The following is a 22,782-nucleotide window of genomic DNA, read 5'->3' on the forward strand; positions in this document are numbered from 1 at the left end:
TCGACTTCGAGGCATATGTTTGTTTGTTTGTTTACAATGTGCGGCGAAAGTTACTTGTTCACAAACAACAAAAACAAGTGTCCGTTCTGAATATAATTGAATGGATAGACGAAACTGTTATTGTATACTGTTTAAGTAAATGGTATAAATACATAAAATGTAACCCAGTGTTCGCCTCGGAAGAAAGAAGTGTAACACACTGATATTATCTTCTCTTGTATATCGTCTTTGTGCAGGCGGCTGAAGACCGTTAACCCAATCGCGCCCATCGCGTCAAAAAAAAAAAAAAAAAAGGTTTTGTGTACAATTACAAAACTGTCAGCCAACCAACCAGCAATTAAATGTACATATCATTCCAATATATTTGGACGAATCTATTTTAAAAAAAAAAAGACGTCAACATTTAATCAGGCATTAGTTTAGACTACTCAGTCGTAGAGCAAGTTATGCAGTGACGACACGCGAGGACGCTGTTTATCAATTATCGCGTTGATTATCTTTGTTATAGTTTACATGAGATGTTCTAAATGTTATTGAGTGACTTGTAGAGATTAATCTTAATATTACATATGAGTGTACAAAGCAGTGCGATCCGACAACCAAACCATGAGACGAAAATAAATGCACAGTGAGATGAAAGACATTTTTTTATTGGGTTTACCTTATGCAAGACCATTTAGATCTATCCCCTTAACCACCATACTTAGTTTGTACATTTTAAACATTGCATAAGATCATATAGAAGTGATCCATGTGGTGATATGATAACCTTATTCATGTAATTGTTAGACTGAGGAAAAATGACATTCATTCCCTCTGATTACAAGTGTGATCATCAGTCATGCATTACAGTGGTCTGTGGTTCAATGACTGAAATGTAGAAACAAGCTGGGCACTTAAAAGTATTAGGCTACAGATTAGATATGCTTGTCCATCACATTAAAAGATCACCAGTGCCAGATAATCGCTCGTGAGGGGCAGTAAAAGGTAATGTAGCTGCTAAAGTTAGAACACCTCAGACCAGAGAATGTCAAACAGGATTACAACCGAACCAGGCAAGTGGAACACAAGTAACATTTTAAAATCACAAAATCTGAACCTCAAAAGATTATTCAAGAAAATCTGAGCTCTGAGCCAACGAAGGTAAGTTAGTCCCATTATAAAAGTGAGTATTTCAGCCATCCAAAAAACGGGAAGCGAGATTGTCTGCAACGCTCAAGCATCAGCTGTTAGAAACGGAGAATAGTAAAGTCAGTCAAGATGTGGGGAGTGATTGCATCTCGTGGGGAGCGCTAGTTGCCATCGGTGCAGTCACACACAGAAGGTTGATGCGTGAGGGAGCGCAAGACAGTACATAATTGGAAGGCTTCAGAATACTATAGCAAATGTAAACATAGCCTAGCTCTGGCAGGAAATCCAGTCTACTCTGATTAAACCTCTTTGCAGATCTCAACTTTTGCACTTTGAAAGCCCTTGTGTGTGTGTGTGTGTGTGTGTGTCTGATATAGTTATAAATGTGTTGATTTCAAAAAACATGCATTCATACTTGTTTCTCCAACGATATAAAACAGTTTTAGTCAAGTGTATATGTGTGTACATGTGAGTAAATGGAGATTTGTGTATTAATAACAAGTTTCTATATACAAAGTGTGCCGGCATTAAGAAAAAGTTTACTCATCCCTGACACTAAGATCGATGTGTACAAATACACATAAGACATTGGATTTTGGTCACTGGGGGCGAAAAAAAAAAGGCAACACTAAATGATTATTTGTGAATGAAATATTCAACCTATTAAAACCACACATCAAACCTGAAAAAAAGGTCTACTTTTTCCTAATAAAAAAGAAAAAAAGCATTCTAAAATGTAGTATTTACATCAAAGACATTACAGGCTGTAAGCAATGTGCACAGTGTGTCCCACTGTAGTGCTTGTAATGCTGTGTGTGTGTGTACAAAATCTACACAATTCAAAATGCTAGGAAGAATCTATCTGCACTGCAAAAGAGGAAAAAAAAAAAACATGTCTTTTTTTTTTTTTAATAATGTAACAGTCAACTTCATAGCCAGCCAGGTATAGCTTTGTTATTGGTTTATCAAAACATGTTCCAGGCATGTTCTCAGTGAAAGACAGCGTATTCAGCATTCAGCCGTTTCTCAACCGCAACTCGGGGGGAAAAAAATCTCCGGTCCTGTACAAACGACGCAAAAACGAGAAGTCGACGTCGTCACGAGGTTCTCGCTTCCAAAAGATCCAGTATAAACAACTTCCATCCGAAAGCTGCGTTTTCTATACAGTGTACAAAACGTGCAGTTTTTCTTAAGAGTTAAATATTAATATTGGATTTGGACTATTTACATGAAAATGGAATCCTTTTTTTATTTATTTTTTGTTTAATTTTATTTGATATGAACAAAAAGTCCTTCACCACGTCTTTGAAATCAACAGTTCCAGTCCGAGACGAAGCAAATGCTTCCTCCCTCAAATGACGAAAGACCTTAAGAAAAAGAAAGATGTTCCCTCAAATGCAAGAAATAAAGAGTTGAAGAGAACTCGGATGTCGGTGGAGAGAAAGGAAAAAAAAAAAAACTGTCTTAAAGACGTTTTGTCCAAAAACGAAACAGGAGGGTGATGGAGGACAGAGTTCAAGTTAAATACTGTTCTATGAGAAAATTCACATTTCTGTTGGCAGTTGACTTCAGATTTGTGAACATGAGGACGTCACAAAGTGAAATGGGAGAAGATTTTCTGTAAACTCACTTCAGAGGAACAGTTTGGTTCTTAAGACACGGGGGGGTTTTTAAAATTTTATTTATACAGTTGTTGGTCTGTTTACCTGGGGGGGCAATTTATTTTACTTTATAAAGAGTGGTGGGTGAAACTATAACGTTTAGGACTGGAGACTAACGCTTTCGTGAAAAAACTAAAAAAAAACGCTTGCGACAGTTTCAGACTTATTTCCCATTTCAACCAAACTCGTTTTGTGTGTATTTTATACGGGCACATGATGAACACCACGCTACTTGTTTAGTTTGGATATATAATGCCCTTTTATTCAGTCAAATCACAGTGACACTAAAGATTTCCTTGTACGCCGACGATAGTTGATCTTTTCAGATTCAATATTTTAGCGGGAAACACGATCCTCCGATTCCTGAAACGCCGTGAAAACATTGTGTTTGTTGTCGAGATCCTCATGCTCACAAATCTCCGTAAAACTGAAATGTTTTGGATACATTCCAGATCAATATTTGAGGGTGGGGGGGGGGGGGGGTTGTATTGAATAGCCTGATGCTTTAACATGTGCCGAGTAAGAGCACGATTCCCTTCTTTAATATCTGTGAACAATGATACTCAGTGATGGAGGCTGTACTGATCCCTTACCAAGAATTAACTCATCAGATGACCCTGAGTGAATCATTGGCCTCGAATGATGTCGGCCACGTCTTATAGCATAAAACATTTGTAGATTACAGTTCCTTTAACTTTCAGTTAGAAAAAAACAAAAAACAAAATCGCCGCGATTCAAAAAAAAGGTCCAGTTTAAATGTACAGGCACAAATTGTCAGTAAACAGACTTATTTACATCGAGAAATAAAAACAAAAGTGGAGGGAAAACAACAAAAAAACAAAAAACAAAAAAAAAAAAAAAAGCACCCCCTCCCCCGTCTTAAAATCTCCATTGTGCCAAACGGTCTTCTACAAAGATGATATGTTTGCATCGTAACACCTGGAGCTCATAATACTGAGTCCTTCTCACATCCGGGAGCCCCTCTCCTGGAGGATCTGCAGGGAGAGAAAACACACAATGAACAACTAAACTCATGACGAAGAGTCGGGAGTCGTCGGCCGAGAAACTTCACGGCCTGCAGAGTTTTTCCTTTTCCTCGCCGACGTAAACCGGATACGGGAGAAGCGACGAGTGTCTAAAGGTTTGGCCGATCGGAAGAAGACAAGGTACAGAGGCTGAGGAGGGAGAGCAAACATTATCCAGACTCTTCTAAGGGGGGGGGGGGGCTTCACGTCTCCAACCAACCACACCTACACTCCTGAAAACGAGGCGATGGAAACTGGAGGATCGACTTCCACTGCAGTGGCTGGAAATCTATGAGGAGCCGGGGAGATTATTTAGAGCTGAAAAATTGAGGGAATTATGGATTACGACTCCCAATCCTGCCGAGTGCCGCATTTAATTAAATTTGATAATGAGTGAAGACGCTCGCGCCGAAACTGGAAGAATTTGAAGTGTTATTCCAAAAATAGCAGATTTAAAAAAAAAAAAAGTCTGATTTGTGGGTAGTGCAGTTAAAAAGGCTCCTGTAGTGAATTAAACTGATCATATTTGCTGTGCATGTTTAGTTCAATAACGTCATTTACACTTTGTTTTATTACCGTATACTAGAATGTGTGCTCGTTATTCAGGCGGCGTTTCACTATTCAGGGAGCAAAAGATAAATGTTGAAGAGCTCTCGTCCGGAATTATTAATCTATAATTATTTGATTATTTGCACATGAAAAACAAAAACAAAATCGAAGTGGAAGATCGTTGTTGCGGAGGTGCGACAAGCAGATGCATCAGTCTGGATGGTCGTTTGGTTTCTCTCCGTTAAAAGCGTCTAGAAACGACTGTAATTAATTAATTGTTATATGAATAAAGTTAAATTGAAAATGGTTGAAGGAGAGCGTTAAATACCCCCCCCCCCCCCCCGTTTCTCTTTCAATGTCATTCTGAGGGAGAAGGAGTCAAAGCGCAGCGGCTGATGACTCGACATGGCCGCCGCTAACCAAAGGCTGCGAGCAGGTCAGTAACTACGAGGGTCTAAAACAAATCTTCCCACCTGGTTTCAAAGAGCTTCACCTACAGGAACGTGTCCCGACTCAGCAGGGGGGGCATCGGACCCCCACTGGGAGGCCGACAGTCTGGAATCAGCCTCACTCCTTCAATACCGACTGCTGAAGTCTTTGAAAGCAAAATGGGAACTTCTAGTTTCAACAGGGAGGCTTGACAGCGTGGATGGGAATGGAGAAAGGAAGGAGGACACACTACGGGGGGGGGGGGGGGGGGTGGAGGGGTGGGGGGGGGGGGCGCGAGGAGCAGTTGGGCGCTCACCAGTGAGTCACAAGTGCTCAACCCTAATCAGAGTCATTCATTTCACAGTCCGTCTCCTCGTCGTCGCTCTGAGCGACATGCAGCATGCAGACGGCACAGAAGAAGAAGAAGAAGAAGACAAGAGTTTGTAAAACAACGGGAAGGAATGAAGGTGTCAAGATGCTGGAAGGGAGAGTGAGGTGAAGGGCAAACTAATTGGATTCGACTGCGCGGCGTATAAATTCAGATTCCTCCCGTGAACCTTCACCGCAAGAGGGAGCGACTCCAGAAATCTTTTCACAAAAGACACACGGCGACCATGATAAGGAGCGAGCGGGAGAATTCCTCCTCGTGTCAAAACAAACACCTGCAGTGATCTGCACACCTGTGCTCTCGTAACGCTCAGCGCGGATCAACAGCTTCAGTCCAACACGACAAAGTTAATTCACTGCGACGCCGGGTTTTGGGAAGGCTGCGCCAAAAGAAAAGCGTTCAATGAATTTTACTCCAGATTTATGCCGAATAAGCATTTTCACAACCCGCCGTTCCCTCGACCAGTTGAGATCATTCCCGAGAGGGCGGAGCCTGCTGGCGTGAGGCGTCGGGTGCATGTAATTTGACACCAGCCCGAGGAACCTGTGATCACGCTAATTCACTGCTGACATTAAAGTCGACACTCGATATTCCTTCTCCACCGGCGAGCCGAGCGTCCGCACTGAGCTCCTTTATGAGGAGCGCTCAGCAAACTGTGGCCCATAAATGCAACACATTCAGACAACATGCAGCACAGGCCGTCTTTCACTCCGCCCCCCCCCCCTCCCCAACAGGGCTCTCCACATACTCACCTTGGCCTTCTCACTGGGCTCACTGTTCGTCCCGTACGACTGGTTGTGCAGCTCCTTGGAGACGACGCACAGGAACTCCGCCTGGTCCTCGTTGCCGTAGTTGTAAGACGAGCCGATGCTGACCAGCTGGAGGGACGACAGGCGAGAAGAGCCGGCGTTAAAAGTCACGCAGCAGAGGGTCAAAGCAAGGACGCGTATGGAACGGGACCCAAACAACCGGAAAAAGGGTAAAAAAAACAAAACAAAACAAACACGACAACATGTGAGAGTCTTGCAGCTTCAGTTGAGGCGAAAGTTGACATTTATTGTTCTAATTAGAGGAAACGGCCCCGACAGGAACTCTGAATTATTTACCTCGCATGAAAAATGCCATAAAAAGTGGGATCAGTTGGATGCGATGCAGATTCAAACTGAGGTTTCCATGGCGACACAATGACCTGATACGCAGAGCGGTAGAACGGCAGCACACCTACAACCTGTACCATCAACCCGCTGACGTCATTTGACGGAATTAAGACGCTTCGACTCCGTCGGACCGGCTCGTTTGGAGTAGAAGTCAAACTGGGACGTCTACGACAAAGTCCAAACCACAGAGACGCCAACTTCTAACCACTTAGGTCTGGTTTTACACCCTTTGAATGAAGCTTTTGTCCGTCAGCGTGATGCAGATTTTAAAACATGAAAAGCATCGGTGAAAACCTTCAGATCCACACTTTAGATCACGGCAGACTAAAAAAAAAAAATTAAAAACAAGAAAATGGAGCAATTAAGAGAAAATTCTACAAATTACACCTTGAACAATTTAAAGAATGTAAGTGGGTTTTCTTCACGTCGGTCTAAAAATGAAACTCCACAAACACGCACACGTGGACAAATTAAGTGAGATCATTCAATCAAAGCGAGAAAATAAAAACAGAACCACAGCATGCAACAACAAAAACAAAACAGCAATTTTCTGTTGCTGAAGATCGAGCGCATGTGTCCTGCAGGCTGCACGCCTTCCGCCTGTGCATGTCCAGACATGCACCGCCTCATTAAGCCGCCGCTGCAAGAGACTTGTTGTTGTGAAGCGATCGCCGTGTAACACTTCCAAGAGACCAGATAAGATCAACTGGCCGTCTTGGATTCCACGTGTCGGCGAGACAAACACTCCAGGTGGCTTTCCCTGGAAACGTCGGGTTTTATTTGATCCAGCAGGTTCGGGAAGCATTTTTTATTTTTTTTTTATCCCCACAACACTCCGTGTCAAGGTTCATACTTAATACACCTCTGCATTAGGTGTGTTGTTTGTTTTTTTTTAATCCGTCTTGTCTGTTGAGGTTCAGGGCTGCACAATTTGTAGAGTTGGAATCATAATTTTGGCTGTCAGGATTAAATTAACGCAGATCGTCTTCATTGTTATTTAAATTGGAAGCTTTGCTGCACATCAAATGAAAATCAAGCATTACTTAACGTTACTGCTACACTGGACCAGACAGCCTCCATGTGTTTACAGTGAAAGCACTAGAAGTACATGTATATGCACTTTATCTTCCATATTTGTTGTTTAGCTTCTTTTTTTTTAAAGATTAAAGGTTTGAACTTTAATCACGTTGATCAACAGTAGGTAATAAAATATACGTTTTCCTTATGCTTGAAGAACAACTGATTTCAACTGGATTTAAATATCGATGGACATATTTGTCATATCAGTTTGGCCGTAATTGTGCAGCCCTGTGGAGATTGGTGAGATTTCAACAGTGGTGGGAGATTTTAAAAACACCCGCCGTCACACATTCAGTCCCACAAACAAACACAACATGCCTTTTTTTTTCTTACGTTCAGTTGAACGTAAAAGTGGGTTAAATTTACCCATCATGTTCACGTACAGCACCTCCTGTCTCTGCACCACACACACACACACACACACACACACACACAAAGGGCTACATCGACGCACAACTGAGGACGCTGCTGACAAACTGTGAATGCACAAAAACAAGAGATACGACAGGAAACCACAGACGGGAACAGAAGGTGTCAGGTGGTCTGAGCAGCACAAATGAAACAAATTCGGAAATATAAACGGAAAGCTACGCGTCTACTGGAGACGGACATTAGCTAACGGTAGGGGGGGGGGGGGGGGGGGTTGGGAGGGGGGGAGGGGGGGGTGTGTATGGACAACGTGGGGACCATGCAGTGACCAGCCCATGGACAGAAATTTGTGGGACACACCTCTCCGCTGTTGTTTGGCAAAGCAGACTCCTCTCCCTTCACCTCCCTTGACACAATCAGCAGAAACTCTGACTGGTGGGCCCGCCCGTAACCTATACTGACAAGCTGCAACGACCAATCAGAGCACAGAGGGGATGCCCGGATCACGTATGCGGACATTGAGGAAAAATGCAATTTGTTGTTTGGCTTCTTCTTCTTCTTCTTCTTCTTTTATTATTATTACTTTCTTTTTTTTTTTTAAATATCCAATAACGAGGATTGGAGTTTTGGGTTAACGTGAGCATAGCGGGGTGGGTGAAGCACATGAAAGGAGGGTCGCCGCCGTGGCCCAGCGGGCGGAGGGTTTACCTGCTCAAACTTCCAGCCGTCCGACATGGTGGAGACCATCTGAGTCAGCTCCTCCTCCTGACACTGCAGCACCCGGTACACGTGCTTCACCGGAACCTGAGCCACACACCGGACACGTGAGACGAGACGAGACGTTTCCACGGATCAAGTTAACGTTTCACGAAATCCATTCCGACGCTTATATATATATATATGTATTACCTGTGATGTCTTGCAGTCGCGTTCCCTGATCTTGTCCTTGATGAGTTTTATTAGCGATGTGATGTTGTAGAATTCGGCTTCTTCCAACACGCCTAGAAACGCAAACGGAAACGTCATCCCGCTTGCCTCCGCCGGCGACACGGATAAACCACGACTCGGGACAAACACTCATAGGCAACTTCATCAAGGCCCCATTTAAACAACGACGTTTCAAGTGAAAACGTCGCTTTTGCTTTTTCACTTCCGGGAAAGTTCCACGTGGGCCCACTAGTGGGTGCTGTTGTCTGTTTTATGGAATGAAAGCACACAGTTGCAGTAAACGCGTTACCTTCTTCTGCCAGATCCCTGTTGAGCACCAGCTTGCCGTGCCTCAGGTAGTTCAGCACCGGCCCAAAGTACGTGGGATCTCTGTCTATGAGATAGGCACCGGTTTCATCCTGCAAAACACAAACGGAAGAGATTTCATTGAAAAAAAGACATTTTTCAATAAACACACTTTTTAAATCGACCAAATCTAAAATGAAAATTGTGTTTCTGTATTAATCCGATTAAATAGGAAGCTATAACGAAAAGGTAGGTCAATCAATGAGCGTGTGGACCTTGACAGAAATATAATCTGGGCGGGGAACAAAACTCGAGGGATGAAAATTAGGAGGTCAGATCTCCACGGCGGCTGGTTGCGAAAACACACACACACACACACACACACACACACACACACACACACACACACACGCACACACACACACCTCTATTCCCACAGGCCCTGGGTCTGATCCCGATTCCTTCACAACCAATGGGTATTCCCCTATTTCTGTAAGTACTGTGATTAGAGCGTCTTTGTCTCGTGGGGAAGAGGAGGATAAAACAATTAGAGCAGAACAGAGAAAAAAAAAAAAAAAAGAGGACCTGGAACAGCCGGCTGAATTCACCGAGGGGGAGCAGGAGAGAGCGCCTTGGCTTCCGGCACAACAATTAGCCTCGTCTGCTCTGCCGCGTCTCCCTCAAAACAGGAAAGTCGGTTTGCGCGGCTCTCCCAAGCACAGGTTTTACGCGGAAACGTTATTTAACGCAACGTGACATTTGGCGAGTCAAGCGTGCAACGTCATTTAGTAAAATCCTTCGGCACACGGGAAAAGGCCCTAAGCAAGTTCGGCGTGAACGCTACAGGATGTTTGCCTTCGCGTCAGTTGAGCGCGTGGCTTCGGGAGCAATCCTGGCGGGTTCGTGCAGCTTGTGATGTTATTAGCGGCGGAGAACAGCCGTGTTGTCAGAACCCTCCAGGCGGAGGAACAATCACAAACAAGCCTCGCCTGACAGACACATGTTCCTGGACTGGACTGGACTGGACTGACGGCTACGACTCCAAACCCATTAATCTTTTCCCATAATGAGAAAGTGCCCCAGTGTGTCCTCTTTTTTTTTTGTAATGAATCTGGGAGCCCCTCTTGGCAGGTCGACCTCTTTTTTCACAGCACAAAAATACTTCGGCGGAGCCCAGCGGAGCTTTATTCTCGTCTCGCCGTGTCACTTTCTTACACGTTCACACCGTCGGTGTGGTCCGAGCTCGCGTACAGAGGACGCGTCGTCGTCAACATCCCCCTGCAAAAGCTGCTTTGCGCGACACGTCCGCACTTATTTAAAAACACGGCCACCCGCTTCACACGCGCCAGGCTGTTTCTATTAAAACAACCTCCAGTGCGATCGGGGTTCAACGCTGGAGTGTGAACTCGATGGACACTCAGCTGAAACGGTGAAATGTGCTATTTAAGTACAGTGTGTTTCTCGTAGCTCTGTTTGAAGAAGAGGAAACACTCCGATACAAACCAGAGACCTCTGGGTGATATTAATGAACGCACCAGAACAAGACTGTTCCCAAACTGTTATCGAGGTTTTAATCCCTCATGAATCCCAGAGATCCAAGCTTACTGAACTCCAGGAGTCGAGCAAAGAGTCCAGTCTGCAATAAAAACCCCAACATTTAAAAAAATAAAGCAACCAAAACCTCTTCAAGCGAGACGACAGCTTCTCCTCAGTGGGTCACAATGACTCAAAGCACAGTTGGACGTCACAAAATCAACAATGGCTCCATTCAATCTGCACGTTACCGTTGGGTACATTGGCTGCGTGGCGTAATCCAAAAGCAAGCATTTGAGATTAATTGGTGACTTAGAACCTGTCGGAGTGAATGAGAGTCGGCGTGATTGAGTGTTTTGCAGCGTGACGGACCGACGGCGTGTGAAGGTGTCGGCCGGGATCAGTTCCTGCCCCTCGAACTGGTACAGAGGATTTTAATGGGACGCTCTGACAAAAGAGCTATTCAAGCCCAGAGTGACTCTCGTTGCAACGGGCCGATAAAAAGGACACTTTGCCACAAGAACTTGGGAGGCTGCTTCAAATGCTCGAGCTCACAGGTGAGGAAGTGGTTCACGGTGAAGCACATTCACGGTGAACCACATGACGGGACATTTCCTCATTAAGAAGGCTGAATTGAAACCACCACTCATCAAATGTCTGCTCTAAAAAGGCCAAGCGCACACCGACTAACCCTAAAGGGTACAAACTCCTGCTGAAGATGGCCGAATGCAAACACCCTGAACGTCGGTCCTGTAATTCTGCTGCGTGCCGACCGGCAGCGCAACCAACAAGCCGGTCGCTCTGGTCCTGCGGGAGCAACATGTGTGAACGGGGGACCCGGGGTGACTGTGACCCAGTTCAGAAAGACCGTTCTGGGGGCTTTGACACGGGGTCCGCGTACACAAAGAGGGCAGTGTTTTTAATTAAAGACAAAAGGCTGCGTCTCTGGGGGCCACGGGCTGGGGGAGCACTGGGCAACAAGCGGGAGGGGCGGGGACAGTGAGGGAGCGGGAGGAGGAGGACGGCTGCTCCTGCTGCCGGGATGCACTGAAGACGTTCCCGTCTACGAGCGGCACCTTACATTAGTGAGCATAAGCGAGCGGGAAAGGAACCTTTCCACTCCGCAGCAAAAAGCGACAAACCTCATTCATACTTTATTGATGCTTAATTAAATAAAAATGTGAGGCCTGCATGGCAGCAACCACTTTAACCAGAGACCACGTGAGTCAGACAAACTCCCCGGATGAGCTCCACCACCACCTATAACATCCAGCAGCTCCATCTGTACCGACGGACACCAATCCGATGGCAAGGCTTCAGAGGGAAGTGTTGTGTATGAACTTTAATCATCCATCTCTCACGCACAATACATATCCTCCCACAGGAAATGCCACGGTGACCCACCCTTCAAGCGCACGATGTCCAACGAGGCCTTCTGCAGAAGCGCCAGCGCTGAAAGTCAATCCTTCATTCTCCAACAACAACAACAACAAAAGAACAAGCTTCTGCATGTCGGCTGGAGTAAACAACAGTGGGTGTGCGTGAAAACTTTGGATTCAAGTAAAGAGGAGGCGCCGACAGCGAGATTTCAGTGGACTTAAGACTAAATTGAAAATGGTAAAATAGTAAAAGGACAACGCAGAAAGAGCAAAAAAGGGGAAGCCACTTCACACATTTGTGTCAAGTTTATTCAAGTTGCTCCGTCCAACGACGAGCTTCCTCTCCCCAGCAGCCCGTCAGGAGCCCCCAGCAGGAAGCAGTGGGCTTAAAGATGCTGCAGTAGATCTAATGCATCACATGACTGTGGCTACTTAGCCAAGTGGAAGTCTGATCCTTGTAGAGCAGGAGTCCCTCCGGAGTACAAGTAGAAATGGCACAGTCTCCTATCTTTTAAATAATACACACCACAGCTATATTACGTCAAACTCTCTCACTCCAAAAATATCCCCGACGCCCGACATTTGAATACGAGCGACAAGCCATTTCGCCGTGGCGGCCAGGAACTTCTTCTCACTCTCCGGTTTTCAGTTCTGCAAAGGAAACGCCACCAGCGCTCGCTGCAGAACAATTCACGGCCGAGTGGTTTTTTTTTTTGGCACCGTGTGACGAGCAGCTCCTTTCGAGTCCCCAGAAAGCCGTGGCGCCGCGACGAGAGGCAGCTTAAGCAAACGCTCGGCGGCCGTGCTGGCAGACCGGGAAGTCACTGCAACCTGGAGCTTTCTGGAGACAGAAATGGAAGCTCAAGAGCGAGAGATTAGTCGTGGCGACTCGCCATCCGGGTGCACTTTCAGCTAACTGCAGAGACAAATTTGGGTGTGTGACTTTTCGCCAGCAGAGACAAATCAAATAAGACTTCAGTTGCACATATTCTGTCACCAGCATTCTGAAACGTCCCACTGAGCACTTAGTGTGAGAAGATGGTGCAGCAGGCGCCGGTATCGCCGTTAAAATATTTACATAGATTCCCACAGTGTGCTCAGGCATGACGTACAACCTGAATCTGGCATTAAATGCAGCCATATTTCTGTCCCGCATGCCGCAGAGAGAACTTCTTCGGGCAGCAAATGGATATGAATATGAAAAGAATAAGATGTTAACCCTTTGTGATGGGTTGCTTGAAAAATTGATGCAGCTCTCAGGAGCTGGAAAGCTGGGTTTGTACTTGAGTGGTCCTGAGCAGGAGTCCACCACGGGGACAGATCCCAACTGAAGATTGGGGGGATGAACTGAGGCAGACGATAGATAAATATAGGACTACCTGCCGGTGTGGCTGTAAAAAAGGGACGGCACTTTCTTCCCGGTCCGCCCCAATGTGCAAAAAAAAAAAAAACAAGCTCCAGTCAACAACATGAATAATGCAGTTCTCCTCAAGAGTCCTGCTGAAGCACGTCAGCCTGCGTGACTGAGAACTGAACCACTCATTTCCTTGGCTCCGAAACACAATACTGCATTCGGCCAAAAGCAGAGCTCTCCGTCAGTCTGCCGGGTTTCCTGCTCACATGCACAGTTGTGTGAGCAAACGACAAAAAAAAAAACTGCATTCTTTATGGCTCACTTACAGTTTGGGTGATGTCATGTCACTTCTATAGTTTGAATTAAAGTTGCAGGTGAAACAGGATGTAATCGTGCCGTGCACGGGAAAGGGAGCGACGTGAACCTCCTGCAGGAGAGTGTGATGTGATGCACTCTTAAGACGAGAGGATTGAGATGGACTGATCCGACGCTCAAGCAGGATAAACTGACAAAAAAACAAAAAGCAAGCTGATTATTCAGCGATTAAGATATTTGCATGAAAATACCAGATGAGCCATGGCTTGAGGGGGTTGAGGGGGGGGTGGGGGGTAAGAGGTGAGGATTAAAGCATGCATGTTGACATCAACAATGAACACTGGAGCAGCAAAATGAACAAAGAAAGCCAGTGCAGGATGTGATGGGCTGGCAGATTGTGTTGGTGAAATGGACAAACAGGAGAGAGAAGCCTGGTTCTGGAGGGTCAACCGGGGAAACGAGGGACTCCGTCAGTTGTCTGCAGCAGCTCACCCCACCTGTGCATTTATTAAGTGAGCTTCAGTAAGAATGATGCAGAGCAAACTGAAAAAAATAAAATTAAAATGTCTGATTAATCCACAGTCCAACATTAGGGACTAGATGGGGATTTAGAGGAAATGCTGACAACAACCTCATCGAGTTTAAAGAGAATAGCAGCTCCTGGTCGACATTAGTCTGCCTCGTGCACAATATCGGGCACCAACTTGCAGCGAAACCGAAGTGAGCGGAGCACCGAGCGGGTCACAGTTTGACATCCGACACCTCCTGACTGACGAGCGGCCTCGGAAAGTTTCCAACTGCCGGGGCGACTTGATATTTCCCCCCCTCCACACAAAGCCTGCCAAAGTCGTGCGGTTTATTCCCGGACCGGGACATTAGCTCGCAACTCAAATTAAATATTTAAAATAATAATAAATAAAAAATACAACAGAAGCGAGGAGATCGGATGTCATGTGGTGACTGTCGGAATCTAGTTAGCTTAGCAGGCTAATGCTAGTTAGCCGCGGACAGGGTGAGTTGGTAGAAACAACATTATCACGAGGACCGGAGGGGGTCAGACGCCCGTTTAGTCACACGAGCCGCCGCCGCCGCCGTCGTCCGGAACCCCCGGGGGTGTCCGTGGCCGCCCCGGAGGGCGGGCTTGGCGGTTACCTTGTCGGAGTCGAGCTCGGGGTCAGCCTGGCTCAGCCTGAACAGGAACGACTTGGGGTCTCGACACAGCGTCTGCCTCGTCGTGAGGAAGTAGGTTCCCCCGACGTTCAGGCGGATCCACTTCGACGCCCCGGCGCTCCGGTCCGCCGGGGAGTGGGCCGGGCACCTCCGGTGGCCGGAGCCGCTGGTCTCGGAGCTGTTCTCGGCCATCCCTCGCTCCCTCTCTCTCTCTCGCGCTCTCTCTTTCCCACCTCCTCCGCCCTCGGCTCGGCTCGGCTCGGCGCGGTGCGGCTCGCAGGAAACGTAGAAGCTGCAGCCGCTGGAACTCCGGACTCCACGACTCATGCAAAGCGGGCTGCCTGCCAGCTCCTCGGCCACTCCTACTGAGCCGCTCCGGCGGCGAGAACCGACACTTGCATAAATTATTCCGGAGAAGAGAGGCCGCCCTCCTCTTCCTCCTCCTCCTCCTCTTCCTCCTCAGACCCATGAAACCACGCGAGCTACATCTTACTGGACTATTTATACCGCGTTCAAATATTCAGGGCCTGCCTGGTGTATTCTCCGGAGCTCCACATTGATTTCCAGGACACACACACACACGTGCTGATTCTGGGCTGGTACTTTTATTTACATGCTGCAAGTTTGTGAGACGCCATTGCCACTGAGCGCTGCCACTGGGACTGTCATGACTGCTGGGCTGGTTGACAGAAGACAGGACACATGGCTTTATTGGTATGCCTAAATCCCTACATGCTTTAATTACTGGACTACCAAGCATTAAGTGGAAAATTCATCATTCAACATCTACTGACCTAGCGCACAAATAATCAGAGAGAGAATGAACAGGTTCATTAAATTATCAGAATATGATTAAATCACTGAGCAAATAGAAAATGTATGATATAGTAAGAAAAAAAGCTGTAAAATATTATAGTTTACAATAATTATTCACATTCAAAGGCTTTACATCTCAATACATACACAACATGGCCCCTGAACATGACTTCAATCCAAATATGATTCATATATTAGAATTTAAATAACACAGAATGAACTATAGGCTAAACAATAGCCATCAAATAACCTTATACAAGAATAAAAATACAAAAACTGTATCCTAATATCATTGCATTACTTGCTTCAGATTTTAATAATACATCATCTGTACATCACAGTTCTAGTCAGTTACAAGCCAGGTAGAGTAATCCATACACGATGTAACCGACTGCCATCACCTTGATTCAAACAAATTTTTTTTCTAACTAGAGAAGAAACACTTGTCCGGTGTCCCCTCGACTTTATAGACAGATACAGCAATTTCTTCGGTTATTTGGATCAGATAGATATCCTTTTAAGTGACATCCAGCCACGTGGGGCCGTGGGCCCCAGGAGGAGGGTCCTGTTCACCTGTACTCCAGTCACACACTGCACACACAGACTCAGCTGAAGGAAGAGGACCTTTGGAAAAGACCTTAAAAAAGGTACGATGTCCAAAATTAAAAGCATTATGATCATACATATTGCTAAAACAAGAGCACAAGGTAAATCAATCGCTTTAATTTCTATCGGGCCAAACATCAGAATGAATGAGAGAAAGGAAAGAAAAAAAAATTAAAAAAAATAAAAATTGGGGCCGATCGGCCCGATGAGGCAGTTCTGCCATCTTGTCCGGGGACAACAGCTTTCCTGTGATTGCTTCTGAGAATGATAGTGTACGTGTGAGTGTATATCTCTGTTGATGGAGGATTTCTGTTCAGCATGGGGTGGTCAGCACATAAGATTCTGTTTTCAAATAAAGGACGTGCTGAAGATGAGGCGACTCGATCATCGAAAGAAAGAAAGGAAAAAAAAAAGAAAAAAAATTCACACCACAAAGAAATAGCCAGTGAATGGTACAGAACAACCAAAAATCATTCAATAATATTCGCTATGGTTGCCAATGCAGTCAAAAATACCCACCTTTAAACTTGGATAAACTATATTCTCCAGTGCCTGGGAGAGAGAAGCGGACAAGGCTGAGCTACGAAACTGGCCATGCAGGAAAGATAAGCAAGTTATGATTAGGAAGTACAAGCTAGTGGCATGTTTACCCGCCCCCCCCCCCCCCCCCCGTTAGCAAAACATCCTCAGTAACGGCTATGAAGGCTCACACTTACACAGAGACTGGTTCAAACCCGGGTCTCGCTGCTGTGGTACATCGAGACCTTATAACTGGCTGCAACAAGCAAGTACCAAGAACTTAAACAAAACAGACAAACAAAAAAAAAATCTAAATTGAATATGTGAACATTTTGGGGCTTTGACAAAAGAAAAAAAAAAACAATGTAAACGGGATCTGAGTTTGGTAAATGTGTGAGAGTGGATGGGGGTTTACAGTATCTGTTACAATTCTAGAGTATATGCACTGGAAGTGGGGCTCAACTACAGCTTGCATGTACAATGTAGGATTAGGATATGGTTTAATTAAGATATCATGACGGGTTCATACCAGCTAGATTCTGAGTTATCGTTGAAGCAGGAAACCAGTCCTTGCGTTTGAGATAGTCCTAGCGGGTACCCAAGCTTGTGTCACTCAATAAGACAAGCTTGCCCTTCTCTTCCCCTTGCAGAATGTACAAAAAGCAGATGTGCATGGTGGAAGTCTTATCATTCATACATGGAAAAAAATGCAATAGAAGCCTCACAGAGAGCACAAAGAACAAGCAAAGCAACCCTGAATCCAAAGTTGTATTTTTCCCATGAGTCTACTCAGGAAAACAAACAAGGTCTAGATGCCAGCGTCTCTAAGAGTTTGTTTACATTGCGGTGATGAAGGGCACTAAAGAGGGTGTTACTCTGCTCAGTGATTGGCCTCGGAGCTAAAGAGAAGTGGGCACAGGGTGAGCTATGCTCCTATAGGCCGGGGTTTTGGTGCCTTTGATAGATCTTTCTCCACACTTCCTGGATCTTCTTGCACCATCTGTCTGCGTTTCCGCTGGGGTCCATCAAATAATATGTCCGGTTAGGCTGCAGACGGCACAGGGGGGGGGGGGAACAAGAAGCACATCAGAAGTCAGCGGGGCGAACAAACTTGTCAACATAGGGTTTGGCGGTCGGAGATACTTGGCCTGCGTACCGTGTGAACAAAGAAGGTTTTGAAGTTCTTGGCTTCGGGGCGTAACTCGAAGGACCAGGGAATCTCCCCTTTCAAGACCCTGTTGACGGGGTCCACGTAGTACAGGTGTGGTCCTTCGGTGAGGAGCAGCTGTCTCCGTCGGGCAAACAGACCCTGCACAGGAATGCACACGTCTCAATATGAGCTCACCAACAGAGGGGGCTGTGAGGCCGGCGCCGCTGGGAATTCCCCTTTACTTCCTCCTATAGGCCGGCAGTCAGGGCAATGTCATGGAAGTCAAGTCCCTCCGACACGGAGGGCTAAAAAGGGTTTGACCACGGAGGACTGGAAATGTGCTCACCTTCCGTTTATCCACTGGACCCATTTTCAAGATCAGGTTATTTTCCACAAACTGATGCCTGTGAAGAAACAGCAGGGGGTCAGCGACATCCCCACACGAGTCTTGCTTTTAAACAAACATTAGGCGGCCACACAAGTGCACGTCTGAAAAATGTACGAGCTCCTGGGCCATAACAATTCAATCTCAAAAAGCCTTACCAGGGGTTTCCACAGGTCTGCTTGTCCAGCAATAATCGCTTCTCCTCCTCCGTGAACTGCAGGTCCAGCTCGAAGGAGTTGTTGTCCAGGTCGTGGATGTACTGCTCGATGTTGCTGCTGGACCTCTGCGGCGGCGTGGAGTCGTGCGGCGACAGGGAGTGTGAGGAGCTGGACTGGGCCACCTGCATGTTGCTGAACTGGCTCAGGAGGTCGTCGTACTGCCCGTCGCACAGAACACAAACACAACGGCCATTTTTACAAGACGCGGAGGCGCTTCAAGTCGCGATCCGTGAGCTGCAGACTCCTGCTGAAACCTCACGTTGCCGTAGCAGTCCTCGTCGTCTTCGGACATCGCCGGCAGGTAGGGCGTGAGCTTGGGGGGGGTCTGTAGGTGGAGGTCGCTCCAGGAGATGGTGTCAAAGAAGGGGTGCTGCTTCAGCGGGTCGTACCCTCCCATCTCTTCACACCCGAGTCGCTTGGAAGGGTCCAGTGACTGAAATGTAAGAGTAACGCGTTTCATAGAGGAGAAAGAAAACCCGTCTTGGTGCATGACCAACACCTCTGTCACACAGCTGGTTATTTTCTCCACAGAACACAGAAGTGTGCAGGTGCTTCAGTGCTTGACCTACCAAAAGCTGTTCAACAAGATCCTTGGCTTTGGGGAAGAATTTCTCTGGAAATTCATACTCCAGCTTTATTATCTTCTGGAATATTAGGTACTCGTTTCTGCAACACATATGACAGAAAGAGGATCAGATATCATCTCAATCCCCCCCAATAACTACCACACATGTGATTTTCTGGCGGTCTGGACTGAATGATATTCTACTGGGACTTACGCAGCTCTGAACGGTGGTAAACCAGCCACCAGCTGATAGATAATACATCCCAGGGCCCACAGGTCGGAGCTGAAGAAGAGAAAAGGAGAACTCATGAAGTCAAAGGAAACACCAGCATCAGCTCAGTGAGCTAAAAAGACAAATCTTGACCTCTTGCAGGCTGATTTCTCTGTTAGCAGCTCTGGAGAGACGTACTGCGCCGTCCCCACAAACGAGTTTGCTCTCGCTACAAGATGGAAAAAAAAAAAAAGAGGAAATGGATGAGACAAATTTATCAAGCATTTTTTTTTTTTATACATAACTCAGCGATTAGAACTGCTGTTATTACCTTGTTTACTGTCGGATGATAACTGTTTCGCTGTCCCAAAGTCAGTGATCTGAATGTGCATGTCTTCACTCAGAAGAATATTTTCTGGTTTCAGGTCTCTGAAAAAAAAAAAGATTTTCAACATTATCATATTGAGATTTGTAGAAAATGTGAAAACCGGCAGGAGGAAAGGACGAGGTCCTACCTGTGTATTATCCCCTTATTGTGTAAGTATTCTAGAGCACAAACTATTTCAGCCGAGTAGAATCTAGTACAGGTCTCGTCAAATGAACCAATTTTGCGAATGTATTTCAGGAGCTCGCCGTTTTTAGCATAGCTGAGACCAAAATCTGAGAAAAGCTGTTAAGGAACAATAGTTTTTAAAAAGGAAAAAAAAAATATTCATCAAGTTTTTAATGAACAGTGAGACTTGACAGATTTTACAGGCGAAGGATACACAACTTCTCCTCATCTTGAAATGTGAAGTAGAGCTTGACGAAGAACGGGTGATCGAGATTTGACATCAAATCCCTTTCTCTTTTCACGTACTGGGCTTTCTTCTCCTTCATAATATGATGCTTCTCTAAAATCTTAACTGCGGGCGGAGAAGAGAAAGGTCAACATATTTAGCTTGTGGATACGGAGAACGTTTTCCATATAAACAGATTGTAAGTGAAAGTACTTCAACGCTGACTTACTTGCATACTCTTTTCCCGTTACTTGCTCTTTTGCCAGGACAACCTTGATCACAAAACAGCAGAAGAAAACGGAACATGGCATGTTACCAAGTTGGAAGATGACTTAATGATTCTTTGCGCCCTTATTTCAATTCGCCTCAAATGAACTGGAGATGACTCACTCGAGCACATTAATCAAAAGAATGCCAGCATGTCGCAACAGCTGCCCAGGTAGAATTCAGAGTCTAGCGAGGGAGGCGAGTTACATACCGTCGAGAAGGAGCCCTCTCCAAGTATTTTGCCAAACTTGAAGTCCTCTGGCTTCTTCTTGCGTGGCTGTGGGGCCTGGACGGCTTGCTGAGCGCGGAGCTCGGCGCCCTGGCTGCTGGCCGACGCTCCGACACCACGGGCCTCCGAGGCCGAGCCCTCCATGCTGGGGCAGTGGCTGCTGCTTGCGCCTGGGATAGCAAGTGGCGAGCAGGAGTGAGGGTGGTTTCTTACCATTGAGGGATGCGAGCAGGAACAGATGACAACGCTGGGCTGAATGGGCACAACATCATACTGAAACGAGAGAGGAAGTATTGAGTGACTAAACAGTTAGCAGGCTCATCCAATTATAGTTTGCATTTCACTCGATGATAAAAAAGAAAAACTTGTGAACGTTGATCTGTCCGAATTAACCTTATAAGGCTCTTAACTACTATAATGACAGGATGCTTTCTCTCATTGTGCAAGCTATTAATACCCTGGTATGATTGTAAAAGAATAAAGCACGCAAGCATGTAATTATGAGAACATCAAAACTCTGGACATCTGTTTCCAAAGTGATACAATAACAGAAGCAACTACCAGCCTTCATTCAGAAAACTATGATATTACAGGGGACTATAATGATTTGGCTCTGGTTAAGTCATTCATGCCTCCGTTGATGGTCAAATATTGTCATTTGAAAGCCTGAACTTAAATCAATAATGATTCGAGTCTGGTGCTCTCACATAGCCGCGTTGAAGTTGTTAAAACTTAAGGCAAAGTCACTGCTTTCACGTGAAAGCACCGATTGCTCATCTTGTTAGAATGTACACGATCAAATTACATGACAGGTTGAGTTTGGATCACACCTTCCAGCAAGTCGATTTACCAGTAAACCCTTAACACACCGTCAAAACACACGCAGTGAACTCAGATTTTGAAACCCGAGGGCCCGATCAAAGTAAATAAACCCACCGGGTTTCGTTTTTAGAGGCGTTTATGTGGCAGATCCGCTCAGCCAACCGACTATTTTAACGCAGTTTGAGAGAGAGAAACCTGCCCGTGGACGACGAGTCAACAGCGACAGGTTGCGCTTTCCAGCAGGCAGTTTTCCGGTCGAGCCGCCTGCTTGTTGTTTATTATACCTTTTGAACTTCTGTCACGATCGGAACATTGCTGAGCTCACACGTTAGTTGACGACACTTCAGTTGGCCCTCGCTTCTTCTCATTCAAAACCAAGGTGTGGCCCTTTTTAGCTGTCTATTCCGGAGTTGATTGCAAGGTTGCCAACTAGCCACATAGCTGCTCCTCGAGCCACGGCCACTCGTCAACGACGTTCCGGTTGTTAAACGACAAAAAAAAAAAAAAACCCGTCGGCCAATGTTCTCCTAACACCCCCCCACCCCGACTACTCGGGTAACAACAAGGCCTGTGCAAACTTTGTGCGCCGCTAGCAGGCTAACTAGCCGCGGCTGGCTTGTCAGAGCGCCGGCCGCCGCTGACAGCGAGTTCCGAACTTAACGCCAGCAGCCTGGCCGTTAGCCCGCGCTAGCACCCCAGGTAGCACGAGTAACTTCCAAACCACCAGCCCGGTTCACACACACGAAAAAAATCCCCCCACACTCGAAGCCGGCGCGCCGACACCGAACTTCAGCTGACAGCCGAGCGGCTCGCCTCGTACGCTGGGTGGGGGGGGAAACTCTCCTCCGACGAGCGGCGGGACGCGGCGCGGCTCGCGCTTTTAGCCCCGAAAGCGCGAACCTGTCCTGCTGCCGTTAGCCAACTGTTACGAGTCAACAAATAGTGCCCACACGTCTCCCGTGACCGGCGGGAGGAGGAGAGAGGGGGGGGGGCACCGGTGGTAATAAACCGGGATTCCGATTTAAAACGCCTTTCACGGTGGATTTAAACGAGGTGCGGGGCGAGTGCGGCGAACAAACGCTGGGTGTTGTGTTAGCCGCCGTTAGCACGATAGCACGCTAACGCTAACGCTGCCGGACGAGCTCCTCCGGTGACGAAGGCCCGACTCAACTATTTATTGTCACACCGCCGCCACGCCGGACGCCTCGAGGACCGGCCTCGAGCCGACACCCGGGGGAAAGTTGCGACGCTTACCAGCTGACTTGTCGCTCTTGCCATGGGGGTTTTCCGCGAGTATTTATTTGGAATAGAAATAATTAGAGAAGCTCCAGTAATGGCTGCCTCTGCGCCTTCATTTTCGAGCTGTGACGTCGTTCCACAACAATGTTACCGCAGGACAGCGGAGGAGAGTCCCGCTGTGTCCGCCCCCTCGCCACATTAAC

The 22,782-nt window shown here is 46.5% G+C and overlaps 2 protein-coding genes across 3 annotated transcripts; both read right to left on the bottom strand.

The window, feature by feature from the left end:
* Positions 1-630: 630 nt before the first annotated feature.
* Positions 631-15,113, bottom strand: kctd5b (potassium channel tetramerization domain containing 5b). 2 transcript variants are annotated; one of them, XM_080517294.1, is made up of 6 exons: positions 14,756-15,113; positions 9,027-9,135; positions 8,699-8,790; positions 8,498-8,593; positions 5,936-6,061; positions 631-3,787 (listed from the first exon to the last, which is right to left on the bottom strand). In XM_080517294.1, the coding sequence occupies exons 1-6, from the start codon at positions 15,098-15,100 to the stop codon at positions 3,758-3,760; spliced, it is 798 nt and encodes a 265-aa protein (XP_080373420.1). In that variant the 5' UTR covers positions 15,101-15,113; the 3' UTR covers positions 631-3,757. The 2 variants fall into 2 exon arrangements, with proteins under 2 accessions (XP_080373420.1, XP_080373419.1); XM_080517293.1 differs by lacking the exons at positions 631-3,787; positions 5,936-6,061 and adding an exon at positions 7,863-8,254.
* Positions 15,114-15,381: 268 nt separating this feature from the next.
* Positions 15,382-22,722, bottom strand: pdpk1b (3-phosphoinositide dependent protein kinase 1b). Its single transcript, XM_080517278.1, has 14 exons — positions 22,595-22,722; positions 20,501-20,791; positions 20,252-20,294; positions 20,011-20,148; positions 19,759-19,903; positions 19,575-19,672; positions 19,397-19,472; positions 19,247-19,315; positions 19,037-19,133; positions 18,727-18,900; positions 18,408-18,625; positions 18,211-18,268; positions 17,871-18,023; positions 15,382-17,761 (listed from the first exon to the last, which is right to left on the bottom strand). The coding sequence occupies exons 1-14, from the start codon at positions 22,616-22,618 to the stop codon at positions 17,648-17,650; spliced, it is 1,698 nt and encodes a 565-aa protein (XP_080373404.1). The 5' UTR covers positions 22,619-22,722; the 3' UTR covers positions 15,382-17,647.
* Between the last annotated feature and the right edge of the window lie 60 nt (positions 22,723-22,782).

This window comes from Blennius ocellaris (assembly GCF_963422515.1).
Source record: "Blennius ocellaris genome assembly, chromosome: 21".
Classification (NCBI taxonomy): Eukaryota; Metazoa; Chordata; class Actinopteri; order Blenniiformes; family Blenniidae; genus Blennius; species Blennius ocellaris.